At 37.4% G+C, this 18178-nt stretch overlaps 1 protein-coding gene across 1 annotated transcript in view; it reads left to right on the top strand.

Moving 5' to 3' along the window:
• The window catches only part of CSMD1 (CUB and Sushi multiple domains 1), a 1868278-nt gene that overhangs the window by 1743032 nt on the left and 107068 nt on the right, over window positions 1–18178 (top strand). The window contains exon 51 of the mRNA XM_006137767.5: window positions 14117–14311. Coding sequence (XP_006137829.3) covers window positions 14117–14311 — 195 coding nt within the window. The remainder of the gene's footprint in view (window positions 1–14116; window positions 14312–18178) is intronic.

Below are 18178 nucleotides of genomic sequence, written 5' to 3'. Positions count from 1 at the left end.
GCTAAACAGCTGCAACACGAAAATGACAGCAGGTGCCCAAGTCACATATTTCCCCATTATCACACTCCATCCTGGGAAAAAGTGGGATTTTTTTGTTTGTTTGTTCAAATAGTGTACAAGCAAAATACAAAAAGAAGGAGCTGGATGAGCAATCTCTTTGGCTCACCTGTTGGCTCTTTAATTCCCTTCAGCTTCCACCACTTGTTCCTGAGGGTATGTCTACACTACCACCCTAGTTCGAACTAGGGTGGTTAATGTAGTCAACCGAAGTTGCAAATGAAGCCCGGGATTTAAATATCCCGGGCTTCATTTGCATCTTGCCGGGCGCCGCCATTTTTAAATCCCCAGTAGTTCGGACTCCGTGCCCATGGCTACACGCGGCATGGAGTAGGAATGAGGAGTAACGGTAGTACGAATGAGAGAGCCTAATTCGAACTACCTACTCAGTGCCGCATGTAGCCGCGGGCACGGAGTCCGAACTACCGGGGATTTAAAAATGGCGGCGCCTGGCAAGATGCAAATGAAGCCCAGGATATTTAAATCCCGGGCTTCATTTGCAACTTCGATTGACTACATTAACCACCCTAGTTCGAACTAGGGTGGTAGTGTAGACATACCCTTAGTTGATCCATCTGATTGCTTATCAGGTCTAGGTTGCCCTTGTTTTCTCTTTAATATCTCAGTCTTCATGTTATATTCTGTTACTCAGGATCTGCCCAACATGTATGGTCTATGTTGGTGCACCTAAGTCTCCCACTCTCCCTCCTGTGTAAATTATCTAAAAACTGGTTTAGAATGATTAAATCCATCAATTCTTCTACTGCATGTGAGACAATCATTTAGTCTATCAGTTACCTCCTTTAAGCACTGTCCAGAACACGCCACCTGGGGCCATTCAATGTGCCATGTGGGGTTCCAGTGATGATTTAAAGGGCCCAAGGCCCTGCAGCAGCAGTGGCTAGGAACCCTGGGCCCCTTTGAATTGCTGTGTTCCATGGCAGTGCCCTCTTTGTCCTCCCTGTCAGCAGGCCTAGTCTTCAGCAGAACCATGTTAAGGAGAATTAAGCCTTAAGTGTCTGAGATCAGTATGTTAAAGTAGGGATTAATATGCCAAACTGATTTAAAAAACAGAAACAATCCTAAAGGTTTATCCTCTGATCCTGAAGCACACTCTTCTCCCACTGCAGAATCCTATTAAAGTTTGTGTGACTGTGCAGACAGAAAAATGTGCAGGGGTAGGGACCATACAGGCAGATTATTTTGCAAATTTGTTGTCTACACTGTCAGGCCAGAAAGAATTACATAAGAATGGCCATAGTGGGTCAGACCAAAGATCTGTCAAGCCCAGTATCCTGTCTTTTGACTGTGGCCAATGCCATGTCCCCCAGAGGAAATTAAAAGAACAGGTCCAATAAACAATCCCCTCTCACCCATTTCCAGCTTCTGACAAATAAAGGTTGGGGCACCATTTTTGTCCATCCTGGATAATAGCCATTGATGAACCTATCCTAAATGAATTTATCTAGTTCTTTTTTAAATCTTGTTATAGTCTTGGACTTCACAACATCTTTTGGCAAGGAGTTCCACAGGTTGACTGTGTGTTGTATGTTTTAAACCTGCTGCCTATTAATTTCATTCAGTGATTCCTAGTTTTTGTGTTATGGGAAGGAGTATTTTTTTTCTACTCTAGTCATGATTGGAGACCTCTATCATAGCCTCCCTTAGGCTACGTCTAGACTGCACGCCTTTTGTGACAGAGGCTTTGTCAACAGATACTGTTGACAAAGCCTCTGTCAAAAAAGAGCTTCTAGACTACGATCAGTATTGTTGAAAAAGCAAGCCGCTTTTTTGAAAGGGAGTCTAGATGCTCTTTTTCGAAAAAGCACAGTTTGCATGCAATAGCTCCTTTTTGTCGAAAGACTACTTTCAAAAGAGTACTTTCGAAAAAAGGCATTATTCCTCATAAAATGAGGTTTACCGCTGTTGATAAAACTGCCACGTTCTGTCGACTTACTGTCAACAGAATACAGCGGTACTGTAGATGCAGGTATAGTTTTTTCGACAAAAGTCAACTTTTGTCAAAAAAACTCTGTAGTCTAGACAGCCTTAGTCTACACAGAAGATAATGAAAGTTTACCACAAACAAATACATTATTGAATATAAATGTACCTATAAAGTAGGTCAAATTATGTACTTTTTACTTTTATATTCCCTATTTTTACTGTTGGATCAACTCTTTATTGAAGGACAGTCTTTTAGAACTTTATAAAAAAGCATTTTGCAGACTCAAACTAAGGAGCATGGCATTTAATTAACAAGAACTGAGTGAATAATTGATTTTTTTTTGTTCAAGAGCTCAAACCAAAAAATCTGCCAAAAATTAGTTTGAAACTGCAACTGAATGTTTTTGATTTGCTTACCAATATGGAAAACCCAGAAAAAAATCATTGCAGAATCATAATAATATGGTATCTGTGGAGTTAAATATGGGTGGTTGTTTTTTATAAATCGCATTGTTGCCAACTTTTCTGCGTATCAGAGTGGCTTTCTACACTTTATAGTCCTTTTTCATCAGCAATCAGACCTCATATTATGAACTATATTGAGGGCACCAAAGCCTATGTGGATCTTGAGGTTTTTTTTCCTTTCTCTTTTGTTGTAAACACTCTGGCTATGTCTCAATTGCAGCACTATATTGAGATACCAGAAGTATCCCAAAATAGCTATTCCTCATCTTTAAACAAACCCATTATTTCAAAATATATTTCTAAATAATGAGCATGCTATTTCGGTGTCCTTGTAACTCTTGTTCCATGAGGGTTGAGGGATTTGTCATAGTCCTCTTTAAGAATGTAAAGAACCTGAAGTTGTGAGATGTCCCATGACATGTCAAGAATAGAAAATCAGATGGCGCTGCCTGGTAACAGCAAGCTTCAGAAATTATAAACTGGCATCAGATCTGGCATGAAGTTGTGAAAAAAGCTGTATTTTTGCTTATGTCCTAGAATATAGGGGAGATTGCTGTGAGGAATCCAGTAAAAGTTCTGCTATTTAGCATGTTGGGAGACGGGGGAGGGCTGCCAGTTAATCAAATACAGGCAGTCCCCGTGTTACATACAAGATAGGGACTGTAGGTTTGTTCTTAAGTTGAATTTGTATGTAAGTCGGAACTGGTACATATTGTAGGGGAAACTCTAGCCAAACATTTCTCCAGAGCTCAGTTTTATTCTCCCACACCTCACTTCCCTCAGTCCTTTATTCTCAAGCTGAGGTGTCTGCTGGGAAAAGCTGCTCCGCATCTCCCTGGTCTGCTGGCAGGGGCGCTAGCTTCGCGTCTCCCTGGTCTGCTGGGGGGAAGCAGCTAGTGCGGGGTTGCCTCACCCCGTTTGTAAGTAGGGATCCGATGTAAGTCGGATCCATGTAACCCGGGGACTGCCTGTACTCTGATTAATGGAGAATTATACTTTGCCAATTGAATATCATTTTAAAAGATTAGAATATAATAAAATGAATAAAGTATAAAATATTATACAGGTAGTCACCAATTCTGTAGTAGTACCACAATGCAGATCGGTCGGTTTCTTGGTTCTACTTTTGGGCTGTGTCTAGACTGCAGGGTTTTTTCAAAAAAAGTAGACTTTTTTCGAAAAAACTTCACCTGCGTCTAGACTACAGCTGCGTTCTTTCTAAACTAAATCATAAGAACGCGTCTTTTCTTTTGATGGTGGTACTCCTCATTTCACGAGGAAGAATGCCTTTTTTTGAAAGCGCTCTTTCGAAAAAAGGTGTTCTTGAATGCAAACAGGGCTTTTTCGAAAGAGAGCATCCAGACTGCCTGGGTGCTTTCTTTCAAAAAAGCGGCTCACTTTTTTGAAAGAAGAGATTGCAGTCTAGATGCTCTTTTTCGAAAGAAGCTTTTTCGAAAGTATCTTTCGAAAGAGGCTTGCAGTCTAGACATAGCCTTAGAGATAAAACTATTAGAATCTTGTTCAGGGGAAAAGACAATATGCCATGTTTATTGTGAATACACAGTTCATTTATGGTCCCTAACTACTAAAATTATCCATAACACACACAGACACTCAGAGAGAGAGAGAGAGAGAGAGAGAGAGAGAGAGAGAGTTCTACAGATGATTGCTCATGTAGTCCACTAGTCAGGTGGCCTAGACACAAGGAAAGAATTCAGGTTGTGCCGGTGCATACCGATACTCCTGAAGGGTGATCAAACTAAAAGGCCTGACCAAAAGTTTTACACTCCTCTTTTTAAATGTTTAATCCATAGATCCTGTCCTGTCCCACAGTCCCAGAGCACAATATGGCCATATGACATCAGTTAACGGCATATGCAACTTTGATTTTTTTTTTGATGGATTTTTTGTCTCTTTCTTGGGTGGGTTCTTTTCCAAGGATTGCATACATTGTTCGTTCACCATCAAGACAGTGTTTGCAGCTTGTCATTGAGATGGGCTGGTGTCAGGGACTTATCCCATTACATACATCCATACACACACCCACACACTCAAAATTTTAAATGCTATCATACACATGTTCCTTACTTTAAACAGAGTTCAGACAGTATAACATTTAAAATGGGGTTCCAGTTACAATTTCTGATTTTTTTCAAAGGCAGTTCTAACACACTACTAACTAACTCATCCAAAAGTGGTTAACACTGTTTCATTTATAAAATCCCACTCATAAAAATTGTTCCAGAATTCATATGTCACATTGGTAAATATAATTTATTAAAAAAATATAATTTATTTCATACTACTACCCTATATCTAGAAGCACTTAAGTGCATATAGGTAGACTACGTCTATACTGTGCATTGTTGCACAAGAAGATATGCAAATGATGTGCACGGATGAATATCACCACACATCATTTGCATACCTAATGAGCTGCCATTTTTGCGGAAGAGATTTTTGCGCAAGAAGGAGCTGTCTACACTGCTCCTTCTTGCGCAAAAACCCCTTCTTGCGCAGGTGCCGTTCTGCCGCTTATTTTCAGGAAGAACAGCTCCTGCTCAAGAGGGGTTTTGTGTGCAATAAGGAGCAGTGTAGACAGCTCCTTCTTGCACAAAACCCCCTTCCACAAAAATGGCAGCTCATTAGGTATGCAAATGAGGTGTGGCAATATTCATTCCCGCGCCTCATTTTCATATCTTCTTGTACAATAATGCGCAGTTTAGATGTAGCTGTAAAGTTTTCTATACAGTCGTTATGATACTACATATTATGGCCAGTGCCTGGTGTACATCCAGATCACTAAAAATGCACTTAGCACGACTATACTGAACATAATTTAAACTTTCTGTGATGATTCAGAAGACACTTCATGATCTTGTAGGGCCTCAGGATAATCATTATGAAAATCAATTATCACTGGAAATGTAGAAGGTGTAGGAGATTGCCCTGAATGTGTACTGACCCTGAGACATAACAAGGAATCTGCTTTTTAAAATAAATCTTTGATTTCAGCTTGCTTACTTGTCTTCTGCCTCTTTTGAATAGAAGTTGAGTGCAGAATATGCAATTACATACTATGCTAGGCAGTACACTAGTCCTAATCACTAGATTGAAGATTTATATTGGAAGATATGAGAAATACCAGTTAATTTACCTTTCTAGTTAATTGAGTACCAGATAATGGAGCTTTAACCATACATAGTTTCAGCTTTAGTGAGTCAAAAAAGAACTATTCAAAGCACACTGTTGTAATATTTTAATGATGGGGAATGTGTATGCTATTTCCCCTCAAAAGACTAAAGAATGTGAGAAGTGATTTGCTTTCAACTATAAATGTATTTTTCCAGTCTTTTAGTAAAGGGGAATATATCTTCTGTATTTCACTGGAGCACCATATTTGCCATATACAATATCATAATGATAAGTGGCAATGAATTTCTCCAATTACATGTATATAATCCAAACTTCAAATGATATTCCCGTTACTACTTTGTCACTTGCACATATTATTTAATTCTACTTCAGGTAGAGAGGCACCACCGAGGTCCAGCTATGCTGTGGTTGGCACAGAATCCATGCTCTGCTTCAGTTTGCAGCATAACTTAGAGCAGACTACTTCAGGTTGCTATCAAATCCACTCATAACCCAGAATACGTATGAGGGCTTTCCTAAATTTTGCAAGCTAGAACAGTTTCCACTGGCCAGATGTCTCAGGTACACAGTACATATTGACAGTGATTCCTTCCAGCTGTGGCCTACCCTGGTGAGTCCTCTATGCTAGTTAGAGAATGAGTAATAGTATACAGCCAGCTGTATATGCTTGAAAGCAATCCCAATATGCCATGTTAGAGAGGAAGTTTTCCATCATCTTTGTACTGTTAGAGCAACATAAAGGGGTGTGAGTCCAGGACAGGATCTGGCCCAAGAAGTTTTAAAGATGGGAGTTCTTAACTCATTAGAAAACTGCAGGGCGTAATTTTCCAATCTTATGAAAATGATAACACAGTTATCATAGTTTAGTATTTTGCTGGCTGATGACTGCACAAAATTCCAAATATTTGTTCAACTGAAATGAATAAAAATATGGCCTTTTTTCTGCCATGGGAGCTGGGTACCCTGTGGCTACTTTAATAAGGTGTAGAAAGAACATCTGTGAACTGAGTAACACAAGTATCAGGGAAGTACAAATAAAGCTTTGTGCTCCATGTCCAACCTGCACTCTCCTTTAAGACTTTAGTCAAGTATCTGACCTAAAATATTGTGTCATGAAGTGACATCATGCCACAAAATAAGCAACATCACATTTTATGGTATTTCACTGTGATGTTTCTCTTTAGAAAATGCACTTACACTAAAGCTACTAAGTTGTTGCTACTTATGGATCACAACTCAGACATCATGGTGCAATGTCAGGATGTCACAGTGCACTTATTCACTAGCTCTCTGGAACTACAGTAGATTGACAAGTGTCTTACCAGCTCTCTAAAGTTAAGTACCACAGCTTTATACAGTCTATAACCAGAAAACTATGGCCTTTTATATTTATCTAATTCATGCTATATTATAAAGAATATATGTGAGTATTGATTCTCTCTCTTTTTCACTCTCTCTGTCTCCCCTATCTATCTTCTATTTATCGATCAAATCAGATTTATTACTCCATTAAAGCTAAAATGTTAAACCCAATCCCCATTATTTTTTTTCCTTTCCTTTCATAGTTGCAGCCCAGAAAAATGTGGTGATGGTTCTAGAAATAAAACACAGAACCCTGAGTTTATAATATACCAGAAATGTAAAGGTTATTCAGAAATAGATCCTATAGATAGATAATGTTATTGGTCTTTTTCATGGTTACTATGTTTTTGTTTCTTAATGTTTAAGAACAAGTCCTTCAAGTCTGTATGCTCATTTCCTAATTTCAAATATTTTAAGTCACAGTTTGAACCAAACTGATTACAGAAATCTGAATACTCCTGATATCTTTTCAGAATATGCTCGATAACTCTAGAGTTCTAAGCTAATATGAAGGTTTTAGACAGTAGTGACTACTGCTCTCATGTGATACATGTCTAGCAATTTATGCTGCAACAAATATCATTTGTATTTTTCATTAGGTTTCTGAACAATAATTTAATTGAATGAATTGCTGCCCTGAGGCACAAATAAGAACTAAAATAAGCATCTACTGTGTTATAAATGACAAAAATTGTTAATGTAGTTAGATGATGCATCATTATTGTATTGGCATTTTGTTAATCAAGGACAATGCATGGTAAGCTGCACTTTCCATTTCTTTTAATCAGAGAAATTTAGCTACAGGGATAGCAGCCAAATATCTCATGCCATTCCCCTTGCATATAATAATAATCATATCTAGCTCTTATGACTAGTGATTTTTCTCATTACACAATTCATTTATGAAAATTATTTATTGAAAAAGTAATGAAAAATTGTAAAGGAACCTAGGTGGCTGCTTAGAGCACAATGTGTAAGGGGACGCTGGCGTAGTACTTGGAATACCCTTGTCATTTATGTGAAGGCAAGCAAAGGCTGACAGACATCAAAATAATTCAACTGAAGAGGAAAAATCAGTCTCCCTTGAAAATCTCAAAGGAGGGAACAAAGAAATTATCAAGGTCTTTTCATAATTACAAACCCTTTGCAGAAGAATGTTCAGAAGTTGAATTCTCTCAAATGGGAAGGAAGGGAACTGCTCTTTCCCTTTGTAGCAGAGTCAGGAGAAATCTTATTTTCCAAAGTCTCACCACTCCAGACATGAGTCAAAATCTTAAAGATCTAATATGACATCCAGTGAGGAGTGCATTTGGATGGCTGTGACGCTTGGGCCTTCATTCCTTATGGACTTTTGTCTCCCAATGGTCAAATATGGCTTCTTGAAAAAACAAAAGTACAATATTTAGGAGTTGTACAACTGATAATAGGAGTCGTGATGCAACTAGTGAAAATGATTAAGCTACAGCTGGGACTGGAGGCACCAAGAATGCATCTTTAGCATGTGCTCAAAATGCATCCTAAATAATCTGATTAAACACCTTGATTAAATATGACAAAATTAAATAACTTAAAAGTGGCTTTTATATGCAAATTAAGTTCTTTAGACAAAATAGTTTTCACTGTTTGTAATTTTTCCTAAAGAATTTTAATCAATAACCTTATTAAAATGCAACTATGTAAATATTTTATTTTAAAAACCTAACTGAAGTCAACAGAACTGAAAAATTAATTCCCCCTGCAAATTTATGAGCGTAACATATTCATTTTGATTAGTTCTGTTAACTTCAGTTAGTCCTGTTAACTTCAGTGAAAATACTAACAGTATATAACATTAAGCACGTACATAAATCTTGGAAGTATGTAGGTCTAATACAGCTAAAGCAACATGATTAACATAAACTATTTCCTTTTTGTCAGTACCATATTACGTGCAGGGGTGAGTTTTAGAGGCAAACATATTTTATAATGATACGGTAGCTTCATTTTTCAGTGCTTTTTTATGGCAGTTATAGTTCAAAATAAATTCTTGCATTTGCGTGTATTCATGGATATTAGTATATGTAGATTAAATAATTTGCAGAAATGACACCTAATCTGACTTTCAGATATGTAATTACATTTATTGAACGAGACTTAGTAACAAGCAATGCTTACTTACACATTACTTCATAAAAAACAAATCAATGCTGAAAGAAGGCAGTTGCTTCTTTACATCTGAATGAAGCTGAAATTATCTCTGATGCAAATAGTTTCATCTGTGCATATGACAAATGTCTGTAGTCTCTGTTGTACACAAAAGGAAGAGTGAGGAGTCTAATTCATTATGGCAGTACCCAGAAAACCTGGGCAAGCTAAATAAAGCAACTTTTAGTCTATTTTTTATCTTCTAAAGGAAGTGGAAACTAATGAATCAGAATAATTCACTGTAAAATTAAAAACTACTATACCTCAAGCAGCAATGTAGAGTCAGTTACATCTACATATAGCCATGAATGAGAGAGGGCATATTGTATACTCTGGCAAGCACATATTGTATTGTGTTGCAGCAAAGTGTAAAAGTGATGTAGAAAAGTATGCTAGCTGTTAGAATAGAGTTGGTTTTTGTATATAAGACCCATCAACAAAACTTTCTACTAAATTCTGTGTCAGATTAAGAGAAATTGTAGAGGAAGCTCATTTCCATAAGGTTGAAATAGGTGAGCCTCTTATCTCTAAAATTGTTTAAGCTATGCCCTGTGTTTGGGCTTGAATTTCTTTCCTGGTGAAGATTAAGCTTCCTTTCATCTTTGAAAGAACTGTCTCTCTAAAATTGAAAATTAGTTTTATGGTAGTTCTAGAAAGTTACTGAATATTCATTTAAATAATGTATATCACATGGTAGATATGTATATAACCCAGTTTTATACTGAAGAGTTAAACATTTTGGTACTTTAATAATAACTACATTTGGATTGAACTGACAAAGATATGGGATATGTACATGCCATCCCTCTTTGGCAAGAAAAGCCTCATATTTTCCAATCACTCACCCTTTGGGTCATTTTCCCAGTTGAGAAACTCTTGCATCTTTCCCACATATGACTCCAGCAGAGTCAGTTCTGTGTTTTGTAATGATTGAACCTACATCATGGGTGAATGAAGTACTGGAAAGACATACTTATAATCATGGTTTTCTAAAATATGTTAAGTAATTAACAATAAATACAAAACAGAGGAAATGTAAATTTTAAAAATGAAATATTTAAAATCATACTCCAGGCTTACCACTAACAGACTTCTCTCTCAAACTGTGTCTATGTACCAAACCCTTCAGGGCTAAATTCCCATTTGCACTAGGCTACCTTTATACCACCCTAGCAGTAGGTGTAAATGTAATTTATAATCACTTTTTGGACCATTAACACTGTCAGGGTGGAATAAAGTGACCTTAGGATATGACGATACTACACAGCTTTTAGTGACAGGGCTGTGTAGACACAGTTGTGTTGCTAAAAGGCAAGCAGTGTAAACACTGTTTTTCTGGGCTTTTGCCAACAACAACAACCTTCTACTGTTTACACCAATACTTGCTTTTACAAAGCTTTTGTCATTCTCCGGGAGGTGTTTAAGAAGCTGTAAATGACAACATCTTTGTCTCTCAATAGCCCTATACTGGCAATTGTGGTTTGGGGGTAAACAAGATAACTGTTTCTTGTCATAAGAGTCTGGTTGCTGGTGGCCCTTGATAGTCACAGTGCAAAAAGGTACAACTTCTTTTTTCTACAGCAGTGTTATTTTGAAATGCAGGTTCTGAGTTATTGAATTTTTGAGCATTTCTTTACTTTTGTTTTAGATCCATATATATTCCTGAGCATTTTAATTTAGAATAATTTTAAAGTAAATATCATCTGCAGTGAAATAAAACATCTCATGATAAATGTAACATTTAAATCACTGTTGGTAAGATGGAAGTCATTTTAATTAGATAACAAAAGGCTATATCTTTAGAAGATGCTCTACTAACTTTTAAATACTCTCAGAGGGGTAGCCATGTTAGTCTGCAACTTAAAACCACTTAAAAATGAGTGGTTCTGTAACATGTTAGAGACTAACAAAAATATAGAAAAACAACGAATAGTCTAGCAGCACCTTAAAGACTAACACAGCATGTAGATGGTATCATGAGCTTTCGTGGGTACAACCTACTTCTTCAGATGACTGAGTAGTAGTAAAAGTTCAGATCCAAGAATAAATAAGGGAAGGTGGGGGAGGAAGGAGGAGGGAGAAAAATAAAAATAAGAGAAAAATAGTGAATTGGATTGTTCAGGTTACAAGAGGCTGATAAGAACAATTTGCACCTCTATAAGTACCTATTGGTTGGTTGGTTGGTTGTCATTAGGATGTGGAAGGTAGTGTGGGAGCCAGCCAATATCTTCATTCATTCCTCCCTGATAGGAATCAAACTTGTAAATGAAGTTAAGTTCCAACCCTTCTCTGTGCATTTAGCTTGTGGAATTGGGCTGAAACAACACTGACTCTAAGATCCATTAATGAGTACCCAGGCAGGTTAAAGTGTTCTCCAACAGATTTCTGTATGTGTCCTTTTAAGAAATCTGATTTGTGTTCATTAATTCCTTCCCACGGAGACTGTCCAGTTTGTCCAATATACATGGCAATTGGGCATTGCTGGCATTTGATGGCATAGATCACATTAGTGGATGTTCAGTTACATCAGCTCCGGCTGACATGGTTGGGTCCAGTGATGAAATCGCTTGTGTAGATGTATGGACAGAGTTGGCATCGGGGCTGATTACAGGGGTGGGTTCCTGGATGATTATGATGGAGGTGTGTTGTGTGATTACTGTAAAGAATTTGTTTGAGGCTAGGGGGTTGTCTCTAGGCAAGGATTGACCTCCCCCTCAAGGCCTGTTAGAGTGAGGGGTCATTTTCCAGGATAGGTTGTAGATTGTTGACAGTATGTTGGAGGGGTTTAAGTTGTGGGCTATAGGAGATGACAAATAGAATTCTGTTGTTTTCTCTTCTTGGCCTGTCTTGAAGTAGTTCATGTCTGGATACTCTTTTGCCTCTGTTGATCTATGTTTTCACTTTTCCGGGTGGGTATTTCAGTTTTAAGAATGCTTTATATAGATCCTGTAGGTGTTTGTTTCTGTCTGTGGGAATGGAGCAAATCCAGTTGAGTCTTAGGGCTTGGCTATAAACAATAGATTGAGAAATGTGTCTGAGATGGAAGCTAGAGGCATGAAGGTAAGTGTGGAGGTTGGTAGGTTTCCGGTATAAAGTGGTGGAAATGTGTCCGTCATGTAATTGTGTCAAGGAAGCAGATCTCTCATGTGGAGTGATCCAAGCTGAGGTTGATGGTGGAGTGGTAGTTGTTGAAATCCCTGTAAAATTCTACAAGGGTCTCTTTCCCATGGACCCATATGATGAAGATGTCATCAATGTAGCATAAGTAGATTAAGGATGGTAGGAGGCGAGAGCTGAGGAAATGTTCAAGGTCATCCATAAAGATGTTGGCATATTGTGGGGCTATGCAGGTGCCCATGGCTGTGCCACTGACTTGAAGATACAAATTGTCTCTGAATCGAAAGTAGTTGTAGGTGAGGACAAAGTCACAGAGCTCTTTAACCGGGTGTGCAGTGGTGTCATCAGGTATGGTGTTCCTGATAGCCTATAATCTGACTTCACATGGAGTATTGGTGTAAAGAGCTTCTACATCCATGGTGGCCAGGATGGTGTTTTCAGAAAGATTACTGATGTTTTGTAGTTTCCTGAGGATGTTGGTGGTGTCTCAAAGATAAAAATTATATAGTATCGCGAGCTTTTCTGGACACAGCCCATAAAGATGTTGGCTATTGTGGGGCCATGTGGGTTCCCATAGCTGTGCCACTGACTTGAAGGTTTACATTGTCCCCAAATTGGAAATAGTACAACCTATCCTGGAAAATGAACCCTCACTCTCACAGGCCTTGGGAGACAAACAAATCCCCCTAACCTGAAACAATTTTTTTCCAGCAACTGCACATCACACCTCAAACATATTCACCCAATAAACTCCATTTCCAACTCTGTCCACACAGCTATACAAGCGACACCATCACAGGACCTAACCACTAACGCCACCACATCAGACGCTCTTACAAATCACATCCTCTAAACTAAAATATGCCATCAAGTGCTAGCAAAGTTAGTCTGCCATGTATATTGGCCAAACTAGAAAATCTGTACAACAAAGGATTAATGGACACAACTCAGATATTTGAAATGGTAACATACAAAAACCTGTTGGACTACATTTTAACTTGCCTGGGTGCTGGTTAATGGATTTTAAAGTAGCCATTCTATTGCTAAGGGTGTGTCTAGACTACAGAGTTTTGTCGACAAAAGTCCACTTTTGTCGACAAAACTATACCTGCGTCTACACTACCGCTGAGTTCTGTCAACATAACGTTGACAGAACTCAGCAGTTTTGTCGACACTGGTAAACCTCATTTTACGAGGCATAACGCCTTCTGTCGACAGAGTTTCTGTCGACAGAAGGTGTTATTGCATGTAAACTGTCATTTGTGTCTACACTACACTGAATGTAGTGTAGACGCTCTTTGTCGACAGAAGTTTTGTCGACAGTATCTGTCGACAAAACTTCTGTTGACAAAAGCCTGTAGTCTAGACGTACCCTAAGTAATTTCAGGAACTAAGTAAAGAGAGAGACTGGGGAACTGGCCTTCATATGTAAATTCAACAAGTTTACCCAGGGGATTGAACAAAGACATTAACTGGATGAGCCATTTTTACTACTAAATAGTCCATCATTGCCTCCTATTCCTTATATACACATTGTAGCCTATGGTCTGTTCTTTCTCTTAGTTAAATTTAAATAGATCATCTTTATCTTAGAAAATGTAATTCTACAGAACTATGTAATTGTTCTCTTGTATCTAAATGGCTATGTACTACTAAAATCCCCTTGTATTGTTCAATATCTGTTGCTCTTTGCTGGAACTTGCTCCATTTCACATCATGCTCCATTTCACATGGAAAGTGACTAAGACCTGTGAATAAGACCACGAGACATTTTTTGTGACGTAATGTGGAAGAAAAGTGCTGATATTCAAGTGTCCTTTCTTCACAGCTGCAACTTGCCTCAACATTGAGACTCTGCTCTCAGAGCATGTCATCTGGAGACTGATATCTGGGTCATTGAATGAGTATGGAGCTCAAGTTATGCTGAGCTGCAGTCCTGGCTATTATTTAGAGGGTCAAAGACTCATACAGTGCAGATCTAATGGGACATGGAGTGGAGGTGATGAAAAACCAAGTTGTAAAGGTAAGGAGCGTTCTTGCTTATCAAATATACCATACTGTCTGATAGTATATTGTATTCTTAGTGTTTTCTATTTACTTAATTATTGTAATAATTATAGGTGAGAATATTTCATTTTCCTAACGTTCTGCTAATGAATTGAAAGCAACAAAATATGGTTGACTACCACTGGTCAAAATCAAGTGGTGCAAACTGAAAATTTTTGTAAAATGGATGTATTTACACTGTTGAATGTTTTAGAATTAGGGTGTGATTTATTTGTAGATCAATATACACAAAACAAGGTGATATCTAAAAGACATTGCATACATTGTTTACAAAATATTTGAGGAAGTAATTGTTACTTAAATACTTTCTGAAAGGGAATACATGCTCATGATTTTACTTTATGCCCTTGACTAAAATATGAGAATTGTATCATTTGGGACTATGTCATAAATTCATCACAATACATTTTTATATAATACCTTTCATACAAATGTAGCACTAAAATCTTTATTGCTAATGATAATCTACATGAGCAAGTGCAGATATAGCATATAGGTTAAAAAAATCAGAGAAGACCTGTACGTAAACATGGGGCATGTATAAAAGAGTATAAAGGTGAAGACTCAGAGATAACTTAGTATGGGTATACTGAAGAAGTAGTATATGATATTCAATTACCATAAGGGTTAGGAGTCAGAAACCTGAAGGAAGCTTTTTAAGATGGTGGAGAAAATTAAGGCAAGGGTTTGTCCTGCATTGTGAAGAATCATAGAGGGAGGACTCTGTTAGTCAACTATCTCGGGGAATGGAGAAGAACAAGTAAGATCAACGAAAAGAATGATGAAGGATTTCTGAAATATTTTTCAAACTAGTAATTCTGTAGCACATGACACACATATGAATTCTGTATAACTTAAAATATTCAGGTTTTGTAGAATGCTTATTAACTTATCCTCACAGCAACTCTGCAAGGTAGGTATGCATTAATATCCCTCTTAACTATAGGCTGTGTCTAGCCTGGCCAGTTTTTCCGGAAAATCAGCTGCTTTTCCGGAAAAACTTTCCAGCTGTCTACACTGTCCGCTTGAATTTCCGCAAAAGCACTGACTTCCTACTGTAAGAAATCAGTGCTTCTTGCGGAAATACTATTCTCCTCCCGTTCAGGCAAAAGTCTCTTTTGCGCAAAGCTTTTGTGCAAAAGGGCCAGTGTAGACAGCTGAGATTTGTTTTCCGCAAAAAAGCCCCGATCGCCATTTTCGCGATCAGGGCTTTTTTGTGCAAAACAAATCTGAGCTGTCTACACTGGCCCTTTTGCGCAAAAGGACTTTTGCCCGAACGGGAGCAGTATAGTATTTCTGCAAGAAGCACTGATTTCAGACAGTAGACAGTCAGTGTTCTTGCGGAAATTCAAGCGGACAGTGTAGACAGCTGGCAAGTGCTTTTGCAGAAAAGCGTCCGTGCCAATCTAGATGCTCTGTTCCGAAAATGCTTTTAACAGAAAACTTTTCCGTTAAAAGCATTTCCAGAAAATCATGCCATAGGGAAATTCCCCTACATTCAACACCTTTGTGTCATGGGGGAAGGGAGTAGGAAACAGAAGGTTGAGCGTGCATTGTGTGTAATTATAGATCGCTCATTCTGTGGGGTCTGATGGTGCTGATTTCATACCCTACATAATTTAAAGCAGCCTAGGAGTCCCTGTGGGACCTGTATACCAGTCAAGGTTCAGCACAAGAGAGCCCTCCTGTGATTCATCAGCTTCACATAATCTTTTCCTCAACATGTTCTCTCTGCTGCGATCTAAAGGAAAGGTGGTATGCCTGCCTTCAATCCTGTACTTTGCCTGTTAACAATGCAATCTTTCAGAATCAGTTTTATAGTTTATATTTAGACTTCTTTTATTCTGAAAAGTATATGGAGAGAACTAATCTTATCTCATATGCAGATTGAACAAAGAGAATCCCCATGGAGTCATATATAAAAGAGTTCTTGGAACAGAGGATATATTGCCTAATGCCAGATTTCTTCCAAATAAATTATCAGAGTCATTCTTCCCTATACAACCCTGGTAGGGCCTGTAGAAATGTTAGTAATGTTTTGTATGCTGTGTTGATATAGCTGTGTCAATCCCGAGATATTAAAGAGACAAAGTGGATAAGGTAACATTTTTATTGGGTAAACTTCTGTTACTGAGAGAAACAAGCTTTTGAGCTCACACCAAGCTCTTCTTCATGTCTGGGAAATTTACTCCCTCTATCTAGACGTACCTTAAGGGTATATTTGTGAAATAGTTCTTTTTGAATAAACAAGGTTAAAAAATAGGATAACTCTTTCATAACTGCTATTAAATAAAAAGGAAGAGGTTGATTTTTCTTTTGTGGTTAAGAATAAGGTTTTGAGTTCATTAACTGAAATTACACTCTTTTTCTTTTGTGTAGTCACTATTAGAGACACTCTAAAGCTTAGTTTTCCACATTTTTTAATTAGAAGCTGATTTTGCAGCTAGTTCACAAATAGTCATCCTGGGATCCATTCTCCACTCGCTGAAAAGTTTGTTGAAATGGCTAGTTTTTCACAAACTGCAGAGTGGTAGGAACCCTACTTAGATAATTAGGGGGAGTGATCCAGAAAAGAAGTATTTAACAAAGAGATAAGAAATAATAGATGCAAAATCCTAATGGAGTTGTTTATGCACTCCTGATTAAAGATTTATTAATTTATTTGAAAGATAAATGTGTTATCTATAGTATTTAATTAAGGCAAACTTTAGCTGTCATTTAGCTGTCATTATATGTTAAACATTGTATGGTGCATATAATATCAAGATGCAGAAACATACTAAAAATATTTGGAGACGTCAACAATGTTTACTGTGCTCTGCCACTCACGTATACAGAAGAGGCAGTATAAATATAGATAGTGTTCTACCTATGTAGTCAGATTTTTTTTGAGGAAGCAGAAGAGATAATTATTGGAGAAATTAAAACATTTAAATCTTATGTTTGAATATCCATTTTGATATTTTATATATAGAGAGGAAAAAAATGTGAGTTTTCTAAAGAACAACTCACTAGAAGTCAGGTTTGGAGATATCTATGGATAGGGAGGCTAAATGGGGGGAAGGGGTATTAGTCTCACTTCATTGCTCCTTAACCTTATGCAGAATTGCTTCTTGAACAAAACATAAGATGCAGTTTCAATCAAGTGGAAAAATCAGAAATTGTTTGACAAATGTTAAGTGTTTCATGACTATATATATATAGTCCAGTCTACTGTATAACATTTTAGGGAACTAAATTAAAATGCATGTGCTATACACATATCATTTTTCTGTATATTTATAATCAGACATCTTACAACATTGGACCTCCCCACAAACAAATTCTGTTTTACTTGAATTTCAGTCAAGAGTAATCCTTACATTAAATCAGGTGATGCTAGTTAGTAAAACTAACATACACAATGAGCTTTGGACACCTATTTCCTAAGCGTATATTCTGACTACAATGAAATCCAGTTGAAATGGTTCCCTACTTTCCACAATGGGATCCCATTAAAAGTCCTAAACTACAGCTGCCGATTATTACCAAGTTACATACTATAGCAGAATAGAGAGACTTAAGGATTGAAATAGGAAACTTTAGTTTTCAGTAACATGTGCCTTTGAAAATAAAGAAAATGTAGAAAAGTTCTGTGCTAGTAGTCAGTGAAATAAAAATGGAACTATCTATGCTAATATAAGTGTTTCAAATTGCCATCTTTACAGTTGTATATTAATTGAAATAAAGGAAAGGTAATAGATCTGGTTTAGCTATGTTTGACTAGCTATTCAAAGATTTATCATACTTAATCAGGTAGCTAACAGTACAGAAAATTATTGTA

The sequence above is a fragment of the Pelodiscus sinensis genome, chromosome 3 (genome assembly GCF_052426305.1).
Source record: "Pelodiscus sinensis isolate ZL-2025 chromosome 3, ASM5242630v1, whole genome shotgun sequence".
In the NCBI taxonomy this organism is placed as follows: Eukaryota; Metazoa; Chordata; order Testudines; family Trionychidae; genus Pelodiscus; species Pelodiscus sinensis.
This window is presented reverse-complemented; position numbering and strand designations above follow the sequence as displayed.